Source organism: Pleurodeles waltl, chromosome 6 (assembly GCF_031143425.1).
Source record: "Pleurodeles waltl isolate 20211129_DDA chromosome 6, aPleWal1.hap1.20221129, whole genome shotgun sequence".
NCBI lineage: Eukaryota > Metazoa > Chordata > Amphibia > Caudata > Salamandridae > Pleurodeles > Pleurodeles waltl.
The window spans coordinates 1,063,022,505-1,063,044,044 of NC_090445.1; the positions used below are offsets into that span (position 1 = coordinate 1,063,022,505).

The following is a 21,540-nucleotide window of genomic DNA, read 5'->3' on the forward strand; positions in this document are numbered from 1 at the left end:
GTTGCCAAAATTTTCTTGACATGTTGAACATGTTCATTCTCATTGTCTGAGTAGATCAAAATGTCATCAATGTAAACTATGGCAAAGATATCGAGGTACTCTCTAAGAACATCATTTAAGAAAAATTGAAGTGCTGCTGGAGCATTGCACAGACCAAAAGGCATGACGGTGTATTAAAAAAGGCCATATCTTGTTTTGAATGCCGTTTTCCATTCGTCACCCTCTCTCATTCTGACCAAATGGTAAGCACCTCGAAGATCAAGCTTCGTGTAGATTTTTGCTTTCTTTACTTGTTCCAGTAAGACCGGAATTAGAGGCAAAGGATATTTGTTCTTGATGGTGATTTTATTCAAGCCCCTATAGTCGATACAAGTTCGAAGCTCTCCGTTCGCTTTTGGAACAAAAAACAAAGGAGAAGCTGTGGGAGACTTAGAGGGGCGGATGAAACCATTCTCTAAGAATTGATCCAAGTATTTTCGTAAATGTTGATTTTCATGTTCTGACAGGGCATACACACGACAGTTGGGAAGTATCCCCCCTGGGACTAGATCAATTTGACAGTCATAAGATCTATGAGGAGGTAAGTTCTCTGCTTCCTTCTCATCAAATACATCTTCATAAGACGAATACTGTCTGGGCAACTGAAATTCTTTCTCTGCGGCGGTAGCTATGTAACAATGGCAAACTTCCGATTCTTGAGTCCTTTGGAGACAATGGGGGTTATTACAACTTTGGAGGAGGTGTTAATCCGTCCCAAATGTGATGGATATACCACCAGCCGTATTACGAGTTCCATAGGATATAATTGACTCGTAAGACGGCTGGTAATATATCCGTCACTTTACCGTCACTTTTGGGACGGATTAACGCCTCCTCCAAAGTTGTAATAACCCCCAATGTTCTTTACATAGCACTGATGAGAACACAATCTTTCGTTCTGCCCAATTAATCTCTGGATTGTGATGAGTTAACCATGGCAAGCCAAGGATGATCCCATACTGGGGAGCATGGATCACGTCAAGGATGAGTTACTCTTTATGTTTCTTTCTTTGATTTTTACCTTCACAAATTATTGTCAAGGTGACAGTCTGAAGAGTTATCGGACCTCCAGTCAAGAGTTTTCCATCAACTGCCTGGATGGTTTCTGGGGTCTTCTTTTCAATACATGGGATCCCCCATGCACGAACCAATTGGGTGTCAACAAAGTTTCCGGTAGCTCCAGAGTCGACTAGAGCCTTCTTGAAATAGGTCTTTTTCTTGACCTGAACTCTTATTCCCAATTTTAGATGTTTGGATTGTGAAGGATCCACGGTGACACCCAAGAACAACCCTTCTCTGCAACTTGGGTGCTTTAGATTTTCCGACTCGACTAATGCATTGGTTGCAACTTTCTGAACTGGGCCTCGCTTGCTCTTTGTTTTGATTGGACAATCTTTGGCGAAATTACCTTTCCGCCCACAATAGAGACATTGCCCATTTTTTCTGCGTAGGTCCTTTTCATCTTTGGTCAAAGGTCTCCTGCTGGTTCCAATTTCCATTGGTTCCGGCGTTCTTTCTCTCGGAGTTCTTGAGTCTTTGTTATCATGAGCATGCGAAGAATGTTTTTCAGTCTTTTTACGCGTTCCTTTTCGTTCATTAAAACGATGAACAAGCCTCAAGACAAGGTTTATTAAATCTTGACAGTTTGCAGGTTGTGGGTCGATTTGCGCTAAGATGTCTTTTAGCTCCTCTTTGAGTCCCCTGTAAAACAAGGCCGCTTGTTTTTCTTCAGTCCAGGATGTCTCAGCGACCAGCCGATTAAAGTTGGCTAAATATGACACTAAGTCCTGATTCCCTTGGCGTAAGCCTAATAATTCACGATCTGCTGACTGTGTTACAGTTCTACGATCGAAAACTCTCTCAAATTCACGAACAACATTTTTCCAGTTGTACAACAGGGGACTATTTTTACGCACAAGAGGAATAGCCCAGGTAGCTGCATCTCCAGACAGATATGACAACAAGAAAGCTACTTTAGACTGGGCATCGGGGAAAGTATGTGGTCTGCAGGTGAAGTGAAGTTCCACTTGAACCAGAAAAGATTGCGCTTTCAAGGGATCACCTGAGAAGCGTTCTGGGGGAGCTAAAGGAATGGCTGAAGGAACATTGAGGGAAATGTTAGTCGGATTACCTCCAGAAGTCTGAGAAGAAGTACCTGGCCAAGACACACCTGTGGGACTTTGTTCTTTCTTCTCAACCTTATTCTGTAACTGACTCACCCTCTCAGCTAGGCTATTTGTCAAATCCTTTGATGATACCACTTCTGACTGGAGCTGGGTGATAGCCCTGACTAGCTCGTCCAGTGTGGCCATGCTGAGAACATACACAAACCAGGAAGATAATAATTTGTGGGCTCACTATTCTGTCAGAGTCACCAGATCCTCGGGATCTGTACACGTTCCCAACACTTCCACCACAAGACAGCTCCAATACTCTGATTAGATTTATCACAGAGTCTAAGAGAGTCCAAGTGGGGAAAAGGGGATTAGGACGGGAACAGCTGGGAAGGAGACCTGTAGGAAGCAAAAGGTTAAAACACAACATCAAAATTACATCTCATGAAATCAGTACCATGCTACAACTCTAAGCTTCGTCTTTTCCGAAAAACATGAACAACCCTAGAATAGTCCTAAAACTTACTAGGCTTTAGATGACCGAATACCTGAGGAGGAAACAGGAAAAGTTAAATAGGACTTTCAGATTCGAGTACTTTCTTTAGCATGAGAATCAGGAAACACTCTGTGCAATTTCTAAACAACCATATGAATCTCCTTTTAAGAATACATATCAGGAACACACAGCATTACATCTAGAACTCTGGTATTGTTGTGTTCATCTCAGAAAAAACATTGAGAAGTGAATTGTGCACATTGCAGATTTTTATATGAGTATTAAACACCATAAAGGATTGTGAACCATGAAATCACACAACGTAGATTCAAGGAATAAATCACCCAACGTGTCAACTTGAAATGCTACCAAGAAAATGTCTTAGAATAGTAGCGCACAGTAATTTACATTATTTATACACGAGGAAAGAATTGCGCGTCTTGCCGATTCAAATGCCACCATACAAATGCCAAGAAATGGTAGCGCACAATGAACAACATGAAAAGCACTCAGGGAAAGAATCGCGCGTCTTGTCGATTCAAATGCCACCATGCAAACGCCAAGAAATGGTAGCACACAATGAATATCCTGAAAAAAACACTCAAGGAAAGAATCGCGCGTGTTGCCGATTCGAATGCCACCATGTAAATGCCAGAAAATGGTAGCGCACAATGAACAGCATGAATTACACACAAGAAGTGAATCGCGCGTTTCGCCGATTCGAATGCCACCATGTAAATATCAAGAAAAGGTAGCACGCAATGAACAACAAAGTTAAATGCTCATGAAACAAGTTGCACGTCTTGCCAACTCGTAAAACATCATGTAAATGTCAAGAAATATCAGCGCGTAATGAACAACAATGTAATAACGAAGTCAAATCTTTATGGAATAAATTGCGCGTCCTCCCTATTTGCAAACCACCATACAAATGTCAAAAAATGGCAGCGCACAAGTAATCTGTTATTCATTTAAGAATTAAAATCAAGAATATGAAAATTCTCAATTACGGTGTTGGGAAATGTCCAAACACCGTCTTACCGCCTGGAAACAGTGATCACCAATGAGAGATGAGTGCAGAAGACTGGAAAATCCAAATAGGCCGCCGGGACAGGAGCTCAGGAAGAAGCTGCTGCTCTGCACCGGGACCTCTGAATAGTGAGCACTGGAAGTTGGGCTGACTCTCTTTTATAGAGTCTTGGCCCAGCCTAGAACCACGCCCAGGCATGTTGCAGGGAAAGTCTCTAGAAGGCCCTGGAAAGGGACCACACCCTAACACACTCTGAATGTCTGCAGCAATACATTGCCAATGTACAGTATTTATAAGAACCTTAAAAATGAATCTTTTTGATGGAATTCTGCAATGCAAAAGGTTAAACAATAACATATCATCACAATGCATAAATTACATTATCTTGCGAGTGTTGGGTTTTTGCATTCTAGATGCCCGTAGAGCGCGCACTGTCCTGGTGTTGACAACCTTACAAACAGCAGTGTAAAGTTCCAACCTTTGATCTTCTTGGCAACACCACCCTTGTGCTTATTATAATCTAAAATGCATACAGGTTTGCACACTTCATCAGCTTGACCCCAAACAGTCACAGGTGAAGTACTTTCATCATGGATGGTAGTCAGCATATAGACATATCTCCTGTCTGCAAATTTCACAGCTAGAAGTTCATCACCACGCAAGGCACTGCACTGTCGTTTCTCAAGTTTTTTACAAACAAGATCTTTTGGGTAACCTCTACATTTAGAGCAGATTGTGCCACAAGCAACAGTGTCCACTTTGACCAATTCCCTGAACAATTGCACACCATTGTAGAACTTATCTACATACAAATGGTTACCTTTGTTAACAAGTCCTCTACCAAGTTCCCACACAACTTTCTCACTAACTCTGAAAGTAGACGGACAACCAGGGGAGTCAATACCGGAATCCCTACTAATGTACACTATGAAGTTATAGACATATCCAGGCCTACTCCTTGACAGCATGTGCATCTTAAGCCCATAATGTGCCCTCTTGCTAGATATGTACTGCCTAAAAATTAAACAGCCCTTGAACACGACCAAAAACTCGCCCACAGCTATTTTTGTCCCTGGAACATAGATCTCTGAAAACTGATCTACAAAGTGATCAAGGACAGGCTGAATCTTGAAAAGATGGTCACAATCAGTGTGATCTCATGGCAACGCTGAATCATTATCAACAAAATGCAGCATCCAAAGCAGAAGCAAACACCGATCATGAGTCAAGGTGCAGGAAATATAACCGTTGCCATCAAGGGGCCAGAAGACTAATATGTAGACAGCAATGGCTTTCTTATCAAGCCCATCAAAAAAGTTAAACCTAAGAACTTCTTCAACTCATCAAAATTTGTTAGAGTCCACCAGCTAGCTCTAGAGTGGGGCTTAAGTTTGGCACTGTTGTCCTTCAAATACATACAAATTAGTCGCTCAACAATCGTACCCAAAAATAAATCATTCATGAACAACTGAAAGAAATTTATAGGCAAAACGTTTTCAGTATTCACTCTACACCCTGCAACACCAGTAAAGGCAGGTAACGCTGGCTGCACCATGTTTGGGGCAACCCAGAGTTTATCTTGTCCAATGGGAAGTCTTACAGCCCCAGGCTGCAATCCAGATGCCCCTTGCTGCACTATTGGCACATCAATGTCCTCCTCTAAAAGGGGCACTTCCTCCACACTGAGAGTGGCTTCATTATCAGGTGATTCCTCTCAGACAGAAAATTCACTGCCAGAATTTTGCACTTCCTCCTGTGCTTCTGAGGCAGTTTCATAAGCATGGTCAGAGGAAGATTTGAAAAGCATACTAACAACCTGCTGAGCTGTAATCCTGTGGCTCGTCATAATCCTTACTAATAAAAGTAACTTGACAAATAAGTCAACAATAACCAACATAGTGTAAAATAGGTAATAAACAAAGTATGGCTTTATCACAAAGACCTAATTACTCAAAAACAGTATCACTCACTTGCTACAGACAGATAGACTCGCCAGCACCTGCTCTGCACAGACACAGCAAGCACCAATGATATCCCAATAGAAAGGGGGAAAATATACTCACAAGATAACAAAAAACAAATTGTGCACAAATGCAAGGAGAATTTCACACACAAAACTAGAGCTAAACATGCTACTATTATTACATCACGGGGAAATGACACTCATTTAGAGTAAACAGTACAAAAACGTTTTCTCATCAAACACACGCAACTACAAAAACTGCAGATCAACCGCAAGCAGGAGTCGCAGGAAAACAAAAAGCTTTGCACTACAGTAAAAAGGATAAAAAAGCATTACAATCACAAATGCAAATGCTGGCAATAAATAAAATGGTTCACATGATAAAACACTACCCAGCACCACCCAAATGCCAGTACACACACAGTGAGCCAAAGGCTGGTACATACAGACCATAACTTTCCCTGGTGTCTCGTGGCTTTCTGCCCCTCCCCCCCCCCCCATTAGGAGCACACTAACCTAAAAGTAGGGGTGGGGGGACAGAAAACAGCCAAAATTATACCAATCAATTTCACGACTAAGGGCCCCATGGAGCCACCCCCTACTGACATATCAAAGAAATTCCTGGTGGCCTAGTGGGTATGGATCCCCCCAGGGAGAAGACTGGCCAAAAATCAAAACACAGTTGATCTACCCCTGGGGGGATGAAACATGAAGATACATTCCCCCCTGGGGAACAACCCTTGCCTAAGGGGTTGCTTCCTAACATACACCCAATAAAAACCCAGGTAGCCTAGTGGACTAATTCCTGCCCCGCGATCATGGGGCTCACCCGCAATCGCGGAGCAGGAATCTGTTCAAAACAGGCACAGGGGGAAAGGAACAACTCTTTCCTTTCCCCGTGTCTGTTTTGAAAAAAGAAATCCTCCTCCCAGATGAGCACTTACTGTGCTTCTCTAGATGGCGCTGAAAGCAGAAATGGCTTCCAGTGAAGGTCATGCATGCCCGATGTAATCAAATCACCAATGGGGGAATGCGCCGGAAGCGCTTCAGTTGCTATCTGTGGTGGTGGGGGTGGAAATAGGCAACACCGCTTCCCCTGTGGGTGGCTGCCAGAATGGAACTGTTCTGTCCTCAGCACTCCCACTGCTGCCAAGGATGGAACTGTTCCATCATCAGCATGCAAGGGTTTAAAAGACTATTGACCTTATCAATGATCCTACCATAAAGAAGTCAAGACTTTGTTGTAAGTTTTCATAATCAACATATAAGACCTATGTTATCTGATATAACCTTTCTAGATAAACCAATCAGGTCTATAGCCTGTATCATTTGCTCATCGTCACTACCAGCTTGGACCTACAGTATTGACCTATTGGCCATACATTTTCTCACAAGGCAGCCATTTGGCAAGGAGCCAGCTAAATGACACATACTTATAACATTTCAGTTCTGTAACAAAATACCAGTCTGCAACTTTAAACACAATGTAATAACAATTCACTCTAAAAGGCTTATCAGCTGTAATAAATACAATTCACAGTACGTCAGGCCTACTACTTTTGACTTTACTTTTCATAATAAACAGATCAGACCTATAGCATCTGGCATACTTTTCCCAATGAACCAGTCAAGCCTGTGGTATGTATCATTGGTTTAGCAACAAGCTATATAAAATAACAGTTGGCAAAATAATATACAACTTCTCTGAAAAGGTCAGGGATTAACACAGTGCAGGTCTTCAACTCAGAGTGTTTGTCAGGGGGGCGGGGTCACCAACACAAACGTCCTTGCTTAATACAGTAGCCTGTGAGATTCCCTGTAACCAAAATCCTTTCTAAAGCCTTTTATACAGTGTAATGGCAATCCACACTTAAGGACCTGTTGGCCTTAAGCAATACTTTTCACAATAAATTGGATTGGGCTTTGTTGTAGCTTTTCATAAACATATCAGACCTATGGTATCTGACATAAATGTTCCCAATGAACTTATCAGGCCTGTAGACCTCATCATCGGATTGGCTTGTGATCATAACCAACTACGTCCTGCTAAACTCTGCACAAGCTTTTACACAAGGCAACCTTCAGGTAGACAATTTTAGAAATATATGAAATTACAGTTGGCAAAACAATATTCCACCTTTCCAAAAATGGCATTGCAAAGACTCTGCAGCGCTTCTACCCGCAAGGTTTGTCATTCGGAAAACCAACACAAAATAATTGCCTAAACTATGAGAATTAGGGGCATATTTATATTCCGTTTGCGCCGAATTAGCGTCGTTTTTTTCGACGCAAATTCGGCGCAAAACTAACGCCATATTTATACTTTGGCGTTAGACGCGTCTAGCGCCAAAGTATGGGCAAATAGCGTCATTTTTTTGCGTGAACGCCTTCCTTGCGTTAATGAGATGCAAGGAAGGCGTTCCCGTCTAAAAAAATGACGGCGACGCAAATGCGTCGTATTTATACTCCCGGGCAAAAATCACGCCCGGGAGTGGTCGGGTCAAAAAACCCCGCATTTGCGCCACTTTTTAACGCCTGGGTCAGGGTAGGCGTTAAGGGGCCTGTGGGCTCAAAATGAGCCCACAGGTGCCCTCCCCTGCCCCCAGGGACCCCCCCTGCCACCCTTGCCCACCCCAGGAGGACACCCAAGGATGGAGGGACCCATCCCAGGGACATTCAGGTAAGTTCAGGTAAGTATACATTTTTTTTTTTTTTGGGTGGCATAGGGGGGCCTTATTTGTGCCCCCCTACATGCCACTATGCCCAATGACCATGCCCAGGGGACATAAGTCCCCTGGGCATGGCCATTGGGCAAGGGGGCATGACTCCTGTCTTTACTAAGACAGGAGTCATGTAAATGGCGTCTGGGCGTCGTTAAAAATGGCGCAAATCGGGTTAAGACGATTTTTTAGCGTCAACCTGACTTGCGCCATTTTAAGACGCCCTAACGCCATTTTTCCCAACGCCGGCGCTGCCTGGTGTACGTGTTTTTTTTCCACGCACACCAGGCAGCGCCGGTCTGCTTGCGCCGGCTAACGCCATTCAATAAATACGGCGCCCGCATGGCGCTTCAGAATGACGTTAGCCGGCGCAAAATTTTTTGCCGCTAAACTGCGTTAGCGCAGTTTAGCGTCAAAAAGTATAAATACGGGCCTTAATCTATTATGATGTCTTTCTAGAGGTATTAACACGGAGTAATAACAATCCTGCATTAAAGGCATATTGCTTTAATGAATGTTTTTCACTAAAAAATAAGTCAGGCCTACTGTGTTTGTCATAAGTTTCATAATAAAAAGATTAGCTCCCGAGTCTTTCACATAATATTTTCAAATGAAACAATCAGGCCTAGAACTTGGTTTGTTAACATCACCAACTCAAGCCTGCTGTATTACACATAAGCTTTCTCACATCACAACTATCTGTCTACAGCCACAAAATTACAGTTGACAAAACGATATACAACTAACACTAAAATGGAATAACAAGGATTGTAAAAGTTCAAATCTTCTACTCAGGGGTTGTCACAGGGGTAGCCAACACAAAACCCCTTGCCTACTGTGGGAACCTGTGATATTCCATCTGCAAGCTTTAATATAGAGTAATGACAACTCACTCCTAAAGGTGTATTATTTTAACATTCGCTTTTCACAAACATATGTCAGGCCTATTGCCTTTGTTGTAGCTTTTCATAATAAACAGAACCAGTTGTAAGCCTTGGTTAATGGCTTGACACTGTAACCAACTCAGTCCTGCTGTATTCCAGCAAGGCTCTTTTTCTATTGATCACACAAGACTGCGGCCAGCTATGCTGTCAGTTGAGATCTAAACATGATTTTTTATTAAAGACTTCCAACTTATCACATCATTTCTCTACGTCTCTTCCCCTTAACCCACTAACTGCTTGATTTTTATATTTTGCCCATTGAGCAATCTAACAGTCTTTGTCAGATGTTAATTCTTCACAAATAAATAAATAATGATCTGTATAGTGTAACCTTCTTTTTTTTAAAAAAAAAAGGAGCAACAGAGTGTGTTGTGGGTCAGTATTTGCCATGTTTTCTCGAAGTTGCTGGGCAGTGTATCACACAATTATCAGTCAATACTGATAGTAAACAGTGATGTGCCATAGAATAAACATATCTTTAAAGCTTTACATTTCAGGATTTTAAACATTCCTGATAGAAAGCACCAGTAGTTATTTAAATATGAATCACTTGCCATCACCTTCCTTCAAAATAGTTTACTTACAATACACCTAGCAGACTCAGAGCACAGCTTATCTGAACTTGAAAAGCAGTTTGTAGACTGCAAAAATTAAAAAAATTCTGAAACTGAATTCAATGTTCCTTGTAGCATATCTCTTCTTGTACACTCCACTATTGTATTGACAAGCAGGCAGTGCTTAGTTTGCAGAACAAAATTAGTGCCAGGGCCCTCGTCAGGAGGCCACTGCAGCTTCACCACTCGTTTCCCCGCCAGAGCTGCCAATGACAGGACCATCCCACTACTAATCATTTCACTCTTAAAAGTGTGACCATTTCAGCCCCCCAATTAGTCATTTTTATTCTGTGTATTGAATTAATAAACAGCGGTTGTGCTCATCTCTACATTCACCTTACAGCGCCATCATGTGGCAGACTGTCATAAGCACTGGTGTTGACAGTTAGGTGCTGAGTATCGGAAACCACTTGCTCAAATTAAGCACTGCAACCAAGCCTCCATGCAGTATGTATTAGAGAGTTTGCTTTGTGCTCACTAGCTAAAAGATGCAGTTTTTCGATTCATAAGTTACTGAAGTGTATAATCACGTTCCTTCTCTCATGGCATTTTCTGCTTGACTTCATGAGTCTAGTTCTGAAGCCATTGGGGTCTACAGAGAAAAGTGGCATTGCTTTTCCATGTGTCTAATAGATGTTCTGTAACTGTTCAGATCTTTTTGTTGTAATGGAGATGTTTAGAAAAAATCCTTTTGTTACCCCGAAGCAATGCTGTTTGACCGGAGATCCATGTCGACTGCTATTGCCGAAATGAAGATTGCACTTCCTGCTGACTCAGAGGCAGAAAAGCAGATGATTCGTCTGGTAAGTTTTAATACAAATCCACACTTCTGCAACCATTTACAACACGTACAGGAAACACCAGCACCATGTATAGTAAAACAACAAAATTAAGATGCACAACCACCACCAAGTCAATCCACACCAAAAGGCATAGCACCACTGCTTGCTGACAACCACAAAAAATGTTGTGCCATTGCTTAGTGTGACTCAGTTGACAGTGGCAATAGAGACATAGGCCAATGATGAAATACGTACGTATTGTTATTATGTGCATGCAAAGCTGTCCCTGAGAGCAGTCCTCAACACTTGCCTCTGCTCAGACTAATCTCAGCAATTCAGTAGTGCAGGGCCAGGGAGTGGATCCTCCTTACGCGAGACTGACCAATGTGCTGTACAGTCTTTCAAAACTGACTACAATTCTTACTGAATCCTTTTCCATTTTGCATATTGCTGAGGTACTGTTATGCTTTAACTGAGCTCTCCCTCCTCTTTATGTACTGTATATGTATTTATCCATGTAGTGCCTGGTGAGGAGTGAAACTTCTTGTGCTCACCAGGTTTACGAGCGTCAGTATGCTAAAATAATGCCAAATGGTTGTGTTCTCCAACTTGAATGCAAATACTGGGGGACCAGTCATGATTCTGTCCAGTCTACTTCACTGTAACTCACATGCCACCTCAGGGATTAAGCTAACAGGTCACATTTGGGAGACACGTGTGCAATAAAGTAGAACCAAAGATCCAGGCATTGAGAAAGAGGGTTGGAGCCACGCAAATGATGGCCATGGGAATCCTCTGGTGCACAGTCATCGGTACTGGTTTGAAGTGTCAGAAAGTTCCACCAGAGTGGGATATAATAATGAGAAAACGAGTTGAGATCCTATGCAGTACAGGTGGAGGATTAGTGATGCTAAGTAAATGAGGAGCTACTTGGCCTAGTAGAAGGGGAATGGTCATTAGTGTCTTCCAGTTCAGGAGAAGATGATATGTATACCTATGGAAGAGGATGTCAGGCATGCAACTAAAGGGTTGTCATGATTCCTGGTGCACCTGCCTGTGGAACGGCAACCACAACATGGCTTTACCAGGATGCCCAAAAGCGGAAAGTCGCCAGGCCTGGGACATCTTGTTTGGGGTCAAGGGCAACAAGTTTTTATGTTTACTTTGTCCTTGGGACAAATAGGCCCAACCCACTGCAGCACAAACCCTTTGGCTGCCTGTTTACAGAGAGTGGAACTCTCTACAGTTGAGGTAATGTGTTTCCGAAAGATAATGCTGTTCGAACTTGTATTTATGGTTCATTATTTGAAAACCTTCATTATTAGGGTGAGTGCTGTAAATAAATGTTTTATGGTCACACTTCACTACTGACGTTGGTTCCAGTACAAATAAAAAAAACGTGTATACACATGTTTGAAAAGTTTAGGCTATGAGGCTAAGTATAATGCCCCCAGAATGCTCTCTGATTAGATGCAAATGAGGTGTCATTTAGTAAAATGTTTTGATGCATGCTAGTATTTCCCAAAAATATTTCTAATGGAAAATCAGTGTAACCATTTTCAACACGATTATGGGAAGCATGAAAATAAACAAACACTGACAAAGCCAACTGATCTGACATATTTTTATAAGTCTTTTAGTTTCATCAATGCGTGTCTTGTTTTGACATGGCTTTTGTAACACTTTATTGTTGTGGGAGCTACCAGGCCCTCAACATTGTAACAAACACTGGCAAAAAAAACCCAAAACATTTTTGAACTCTAAAAGCACACGTTGCCACCAGTGGCATAACAAAGGCCCCGCAGCCGCCCTCCAGGGGGCCCCTTCAGCACAGCACCTGCCCTGAGTGAGTCTGGAGAGGGGGCTCCTCCATGTTCTTTGCAAAGGGGCACCCTCCAGTTTCGTTACGTCACTGATTGCCACTGTAGTTCCTGACACTGAACAAAACTACTTTGTGTGCCAATATGCTCCTTGTGGAAGAGAAGAATGCGATCACTCACAGTAAAGCCAGCCGAAAGAGAGAGAAATAGAAGTTTAATAAAAACAAAATATCTTTAACACCAGACCTAATTAGGGACCAAGACCCACATGTAGGTAGCTTTTTGCATGTCGCAAACAGCGACTTTCGCTGTTTCCGACGTGCAAAAAGCACATTGCGATGCACAAACCCAGTTTTGCGATTCAGTAACCTGGTTACCGAATCGCAAAACGGGTTTGCGACTCGCAATTAGGAAGGGGTGTTCCCTTCCTAATTGCGACTCGCAGTGCAATGTAGGATTGTTTTGCGAACGCGGGCGCAAACCAATCGCAGTTTGCACCCATTTCAAATGGGTGCTAACACTTTCACAAAAGGGAAGGGGTCCCCTTGGGACTCCTTCCCCATTGTGAATGTCACTGTAAACATTTTTTCAGAGCAGGCAGTGGTCTGCAGGACCACTGCCTGCTCTGAAAAAATGAAACTAAAACGTTTAATTTTTCGTTTTTGTAATGCATCTTGTTTTCCTTTAAGGAAAACGGGCTGCATTACAAAAAAAAAAAAAACTGCTTTATTGAAAAGCAGTCACAGACATGGTGGTCTGCTATCTCCAGCAGGCCACCATCCCTGTGAGGCCGCCATTCGCAAGGGGGTCGCAAATTGCGACCCACCTCATGATTATTCATGAGGTGTGCATTTGCGAAGCCCTTGCGAATCACAGATTGTGTCAGGGACACCATCCTACATTCGGATTTGCGACTCGCAATTTGCGGGTCGCAAATCTGAACCTACCTACATGTGGCCCCAAATTCTTTAAAAAAGTCACAAAAGTGCACCCATGGTATATGTCGTACCCCTATAAAATATTTGTGAACTGTATTTTAGCATGGGTAAATACGCATGTGTAGATTTGCTCATGTGAAAAAAAATCTATTGAGCATTTGCAAGTTCATTTTCCCTCCAGCCACTTTCTTCCCAACCCTGGAAGAAGTTCTAATTCTGCCATTGTCAGGAGTAAATGTCCAACCTTTCTTATTATGGGAAAATATTAGAGAGAAGCTGGTGAAGATCTTAAAAACATGCAGGTTAGTAGGTTTGCAGACTCAAAGGCATTCCAGCCCTGGAACTATTGCTTACTGCTTCCTCCAGCCCCAGTATGCAGATCTGTACAAAGGTGGAAAAATAAGGAAATTGCTACAGTAGGGATTGAAACTGCAAGTATTCAAGCCCTACTATGGTAGTAGCCCTGGCATAATCAGAGAGGCTATTATCAGAGCTCTTACATAATGAGATTGCTGCCATAATTTGGCGCCACACTACATGGCACCAAAGGGACAAGTAGATCTTTTTACAGGACAAGTAGATTTGAGAAGCAACCTGTCCCGTGGACAAGTAGATATTTTAATAAATTCCACACCCCTGGGGTGAAGAGACAAGTACTAAATTACAAAATGTGGAGAAGAATCTGTTGACTCTTGTTGTGGTTTCTGCCTGATGTCACTCATCCTATGGAGCACTGCAAGATGGCTGAGCCATATTATGTACAACCACCAATGCATATGCCTTTAGCCTGCCAAGCGAAAATTATCCTTGTTACTCTATTCGGAATAGGTTGGCTATGCACGTACAAATAAGCAAGTTGTGCCAGCTGGTAGCCATTGTTCAAAATATGGATCACCTCATTTGTGAACGTGTTCACTGAGTGGAATTAGAAATTAGTGTGAATAAGGTGGTATTGGAAGGTACATAGAAAAAGAAGTGAGCAAGCCATCTCACCCCATTAGGCACCCAGAGATGACCCTCTGAGAGCAGTAAGCAGGCACCTCATGAGCCGGAACATTAAACCAGTTGTGTATCCCCCCACCACCATCCCATAATCCCCTAGCCCTCTCAATGGAAGAATTTTCACACACACCATCATAAGAAAACAACATCAACATCCTTTAGTCCAGCTGCCCTACATATAGAGGCACATCACTACCACTTACAAGTTCTTCTCTTGTGCTTCTATTTCCGATTTTCTTCTGCTTTCCATTGTTCTTCTTTTATGTTGATGTTTTCATTTTTGAGACTTTCTGCTTTTCTTTTGTCCTTCAATCAGCACTTCTTTTCCTTGTTTGTTGAATACTATTTCACATGAAAAGTAGGCTTACTTTGCTCCTCTTTATTTTCCCAAAAATATTTATCGATTAATATTTACAACAGTGACCAGAGATAATCATTAAGTATGTCATGTATGCCAAATAGATTAAGGTTTCCATATTTCTGACAAGTAAATATTCAAAGTCAGAAGGCCAACGTAGATGTTGGAACACAAGTAGAGTGCATGGAAATATTTGAAGCTGTCTATATAAACCACTTACAAATAACCCAGAAATAGTTCCAGATGTCTCATTGTCAGATTCTCATATATTAGTTTAGAGTATACGCCCTCAGTGTTAGTGCACACAACCATGACATTGAATCAGACAGATGAAAAGATGTCAACTTAGCTATTGAGTGTATAATGATTTCTCCACAGAGCAGACAAGTTGCCAACTGAACAAAGTGCTCCTTTGTGATAAGTTATTGAGCCTGTACACTGAGCAGACAATCTGAGACCTATGTTCTCCCTCCAGAACGCTTCTTGTAGAAAACCTATCCATAAAACGTAACTCATTGACAAGGCAGAATCATGTGTAGAAAATGTGACCTCTCTTCTTTACCTCTCGAATAGTAAGCAAAACGTTTCTCATTGGCTCTTTAAAATCTTTATAGTTGTTTGACAAAATATTTGGATATGCTTAAAAAGTATTTATTTGTTTCTGTAGTTATGTAGATTTATGCATGAAGGTGCATACTTATCTACCACACAGTATGATCTTTCAAACAGCTCAGATGACTTCTATAACGCAGCACCAACACTTGCAGTGACTGTAGGGTACAAAGATATTTCTGGAAGTTTAGATCCTGGCAGCAGAGACTGAGACAAATACAAATAGAAAAAGCATTTTCTTGTTGCATCAATGTGTTTATATTGTAGTATAGAGTTAAGCCTCTTGTAAGGACTATGGGCCTCATTATGACCCTGGTGGCCGGCAGTAAGCTGGCGGTAACACCGCCAACAGGCTGGTGGTGTTCCGCCAGATATTATGACCGTGGCGCAATACCCACGGCCATACCGCTGGCCCCTCCAAGCACCGCTGCCCTGGGGATTATGAGTCCCGGACCGCCAGCCTGGCCACGGTGGTAAACACTGCCATGGAAAGTCTGGCGGTAAGGGGGACTTGGGCTGCCCCTGGGGGCCCCTGCACTGCCCATGCACTTGGCACTTGGCATGGGCAGTGCAGGGGCCCCCAGGCATAGCCCAGTCGCGCATTTCACTGGCCAAACAGTAAATACAATCTGTTTGGAAAGTACCTTTCTGCTGTCATTTTCGCAGTGCTTCTGTTGACACTGCATCTGTCAGTTGTCTTAACTTTATGAAATGGGATGATTGGCCATCAATCTGTAGTGGAAAAATTAAAAATAGTAAAATGCTTTTATCCCTTAATCCACGATTTTCAGGACTGACTGGGTAATTATTTTCACTAGTCTTTCCCCATGTAACACATTTTCACTAAATTATGACCTTTGGTAGAAATGATTCAAACATTACACATCCATTTTTTGAAATGCCAGTCTGTTCCTAGAATGCTTAATACATGTAATATAAAATTAGCATATAAAGAAACTCTTTATGGGGGTGCCTGAAGTCAAGATGATTGCCACTCTGTGAGGCTCTGCCAGCCAGAGAAGCTTCCTTTTCAATTATCCTTATTATTGGAGGTAAACGGTGCCCGCTTGGAGGCGGTAAACCTACCACGCTCTCCTAACTACAGGGACATGCAATTATTTTTTGATTTTCAGGTCTCCGCCACCTGTGACTGCATTTTTGTTCTGGAGGTGCCACTCTGAAGAACACTGCAGCCTACTCGTAGAGGCGGCCATGTGCTGTGATGAGCGCTGCCTGGTTGGGGAGTGCAGGGGGAGCTCCCGGGCTCTCCTGCACTGCTCCACTAGATGCCTGACCCCATGTAGATCTGACCACTGCACCTCCACTGAAAAGGAGCAGTGCCGCAGTACTGCCGACATGTACCCGGATGGGTGGAGCCCCTGGATACAGATATTACTGGCTGACTCGTGGGCCACTGCCTGTTAACCCGGCTCCAGCTGTGCGACCACCCGAAGACGAGAGCCACATGACACAGGTACAGCAGACAAGAGCCACACGACACAGGTACAGCTATTGGATATTGTTGGTGGTCCCTCTCTGAGGGGGAGCTGCCACGCAAAAAGGGTGAGCCCTAGAAAGGCGACCTTGTTGGGGTGGCTCGCAGAGCCAGGGTGCCTCCTGATAGATAACTTCTCCAAGATTTCTGCCCTCCTGATGATCCTGGCGGTTTGCAGGGGCCTTGTCTTTCAATCTCTGACTGTGCCAGAGCCCCAACAGCTGCAGGGCAGATTTAGGCGAATGTCCATGCCCCCTGCCTGCTCCCTCATTGGGCCCAGTTGCACGCCAGTGGCCAGGGGCCTCGTGGACCCACAGATTCCGAATCTTCTATGTTGGGCCCCTTGTTGAGAGTGACTGGAGTCTACTGCATGCCAGCAATTGACTTTGTCCAGTGGTCCTTTTGGTGAGTGCCCACAACTACCTACATTGAGCTAGTCGATGACCTTGCGATCGCTATCTCTTTGACCTCCTGGGTTGCTGTTGGTCATATGTTGTCCAGCTGCCCTTAGAGGTGGACACACTTTAGAGTGGGCCTGTGCGACGGACTCTTAACTACCAAGCTAATTGGTGCCTTCTTTTCCCCTGATGAATGGCCTGGTCATGACCCTCATGGCTGCATGACAAGTCTGTTTGTGACCGAGGGCTGGCGTGGATGGCAGGGTGTTACGTTGGGTATGCTTTATTGTTCTTTATGTTGTTTGTTCTACCAGATTATCACCTTCTCCCAGTGCCTCTTCTCTGGCTTCATATGCTCTATCTGCACCTCAGATACCTGGGCCTCGCGCTTGCAACAGTGACACTACCTCCGACCCCAGGATGTGTGACACCACCTGTTTTACATGGAACATTAGGGGCCTAAATGATGTGCGCAAGACCCGATAGGTTGTTACTCATTACAATGCCATGGCATGGATATATGTATGGTCCAGGAATTACATCTTAATGAAGCCATCAGGTCGTGCGTGCACGCAGGTTGGATTGGCGAGTGTCACACTGCGCTCTATACCAACTATGCTCGAGGAGTGGCAATCATTTTTCAGAAGTGTCTCCCTTGATGCACCCACCAGGTGCTTCGCGACACTCATGGTCGGTATGTGATCTTAGCTGGCACTTTATGTGACCGACCCATTCACCTCCCCTCAGTGTATAGCCGCATTGTTGACTCTTCCACATTTCTTGCTGAAATCTGGTGCTTGACTGGAACACTAGGCCCCGGGGCGCTCCTCTGGGGTGGGTATTTCAATGCTGTGCTGGACTCTGGCATTGGTCACAATGGTGCTGCTCGCTTAGCACATCCTGGCGCTGTTGCCCGGCTGCATTCGTTTATGGTAGATAATAATCTGATCAATTTCTGGTGTGTATGTCACCTGCATCACAGCTGCCCATAACACCTGGTCTTGTTTTGATTTTTAGTTAGCCACTCGAGATGTTGACCTGGGCCCATGGAGTAGAGCACTACCTGTGCACGCTCTCTGATCATGCTCCTGTCTCTTTGGAATTACACCTCCTGGATGAGGTACCGCACACGTTCCCCTAGCTGCTCCCTTCTGGGGCCCTCAGAGATCAAGTTTTCCAGGAGGAAGTGAGAGAAGCTATAGTTGGCTTCTTAGAGCGTAATAAGACATCTGTCCCATCCCCTTCCGCCCCCTGGGAGGTGTTTAAAGTGGAACTTAGGGGGGGGTTGCATTGCGAAGCAGTCGGGGATATTGTGAACGCTCCGTAGGGATCTGTCTGCTCTTGAAGCTCAAATTCGTGATTATGAACAGTAATACTTTGCCCACTGTGATCTAACTACCCTCGGAACAACCGGACCCAAACTCAGTCAGTTTGAGGAAGTAGCGCAATGAGATGTCTGTTATCTTAGGCACGAAGGCGGTGCCCTGAGACATGGCGAAGATGACTGGGCAGGCAAGACAGTAGCTGGTATCCTGTGCAAGCCTGGGGCCAGCGACCATGTGGTGGAACTTGAGGATCATCAGGTGAACTTTTGTGTGGGGGCAGATGCAGTTCAGCAGGTAATGATGTTGTTCTGTGCCACACTTTATTCTTTAATGCGATTTTCTGACACCCTTACGGCCATTTTAGATTCACTACAACTATTATGGCTCGAGCACAGTCATAGGCAATTTCTAGACTCAACATTTACGGCAGAGGATATTATCCAGGTTATCAAAGAAATGCCGGGAGATAAGGTGCCAGGATTAGAAGGCTTCCCCGCCGCCTTCTATAACAAGCTTACCCTGCTTCTAGCTCATCATTTATTAGAAATGTATGCTGAATCTTTGGGTACGGGTAACCTTCACCCTTCCGTGCTTGAGGCACTCATTGTGACTATTCTGAAACCGAACAAGGACCCACGCAAATGTAAATCCTATTGGCCACTCCATGATAGCAGATAATAAAATACTACCCAAATTGATTGCCTCCCGCCTACTTTTGCTCTTGCCACTTATCACCCACCCGGACCAATCTGGGTTTGTGCCTGGCAGATCCACTGCACATAATCTGCCTACCTATTTTGCTGTTGCCCAGACGATTGACTCAACCTCTAGAGCCACTGCAGTATTCCTTGATGCCACTAAGGCGTTCGATTTGTTGGAATGGCCTTATCTTTTTGCCCTCCTTGGCCGTCTTAGCCTTAGCTCCAGATTTCTTCACCTGGTTCAGCTGCTCTATGAGAAGCCAACTGCCCGATTGCACTTGAATAACATGGTGTCTGCCTAATTTTCAGTTACAAGAAGCACATGCAAAGGTTGTCCCATATTGCCTATTTTATTTGCCATAGCCATGGAGCCGCTCGCAGGACAATTAAAACAGGATCATACACATCCCGGATCTGGGGCACGTGACAGTGCTGAGTAGCCCTTGCAAAACTGCACCTCCCTGTGAGCTGGGGAGGCCGGGGAAACCCCACCATTGAGGCCTATTTTCAAGGGGCCCAATTATAATGGCTGTCTCTCTGGATGGCCAGACGCTACATGGAAGAAGCTACAAACTCAAGTGGCCCTCTGGACATGATTACGGTGCGCAGTCTCCTATTCCCCAGGCTGCCACATGCCTCCCAATGGTCATTACAGGTGGGGATCGTATGAACTTACATTCTTGTAATAGATCGCCTCTTGAGAGGCAGACCCTGGTATGGTCCTAACAATCCACTGACAGGTCTCCCCCGTTTACGTGCCACCACACAACGCACGCACTGACAACCTGGACAGCCAACGCCCTCTGCACTGTAGGGGACCTCTAGGTAGACAGCCAACTCCTCACATTTGATCAGTTAACCATAGATCACAATCTTCCACCTGCACAATTTATCACATATCAGCAACTGCGCAACTCAATGTGCAAATTATGGGGGCCTATTGCCATATAGACAATGGACGCTGGGTGATACCTCATAACCGGGCTCTAGTGAGCAATAAGAGAGCTCTTGGAAGCCCCGCTCACCTCACCCCCGACCCGTTGTGAGGCAGAAATAGGCAAGGAACTATGAGACAAGGAGTGGGAATTAGCTCTGTCATACCCTAAGAGAGTTGCCCTAATTCACAGTTTAAGAACGTTCAATTTTATATATCCTCCACTGGGCATATCTCACCCCAGCCTTCTTAAATAGGTATTATCCCACAGCTTACCTTACATGCCCGTGCTGCCCCCAGCTTGGCGCAGATCTCTGCAATATGCTGTGGACTTGCCCAGCGCTACACCACTTTTGAGCCATGGTTCCCAACACTGAGGGAAGTGACAGAGCTACCGGACTTACAACCATAGGAGGCCTGTGCCTTAGGCATCTACAAGTGTAAAAAAAAACACACAAGGTACACTCTTGGTTCGCAGCATTGGCACTCTTGTTAGCAATCCACACAATCACCCTACACTGGCAAGTGGGCACTCCGCCATCCGTGGAGGCTTGGAGAGGGGCATTGAATAAATGGGGGGCGGTGGAGGAAGAGGCGCTACCCAGCAAAGAACTGCGTGGCCTCCGCGGCCAACCCATCTCTAACTATTGGGCAGTGATCTTGGTACACTTTCATCAGCACACTCAAGATGCCACTTTGCTACCTTGATCCTAAAGCACCTACTACATACAGGCACCACGACGGCCACCAACATTAGCTGACACAACTGCTATAAGTCTTAGTTGGAAAAGCTCGACTCAAGCCCTCGTAGGTGAGTCGTTGTCCCGATAGTGGGACACCCACCAGTCAGGTGCCTCCCTCTTTCACAATAACAATTACTAGCAGTTACCCTAAGCCATTCACCCTGGAACAAGCTACTGTGGATATAATCCTCAGCCAGCTACACTACCTGCACCCAGGTTTACTGAGTTTTGTTCTTACTAAAGTAGGCAACACACTGCCACACTGATAACACCATCAACGTCATAACCCTGATAGACTTGCAGAGCCTCATCCTGGAGCAGTATTGCCGCAAGCTTGATTCTAACATTGTTGTCAATGCTGCACAATGCTTTTGATCCTTCTGTTTATATGAATGATAATGTGCATACTATGCCAACGTTGTATGCTTGTTAACTTGTCTCATGTTTGTCCTAATTCAGGAATTTGTTCACTTCAGATCCTTTCTGGCATCACTATCAACTGGGCACAATCT

The 21,540-nt window shown here is 44.2% G+C and overlaps 1 protein-coding gene across 2 annotated transcripts in view; it reads left to right on the top strand.

Annotated features, from left to right (window-relative positions):
• The window catches only part of KIF17 (kinesin family member 17), a 360,746-nt gene that overhangs the window by 190,750 nt on the left and 148,456 nt on the right, over window positions 1-21,540 (top strand). For both annotated transcript variants that reach the window (XM_069240033.1, XM_069240034.1), the window contains exon 6: window positions 10,626-10,723. In XM_069240033.1, the coding sequence (XP_069096134.1) occupies window positions 10,626-10,723 (98 nt within the window). The remainder of the gene's footprint in view (window positions 1-10,625; window positions 10,724-21,540) is intronic.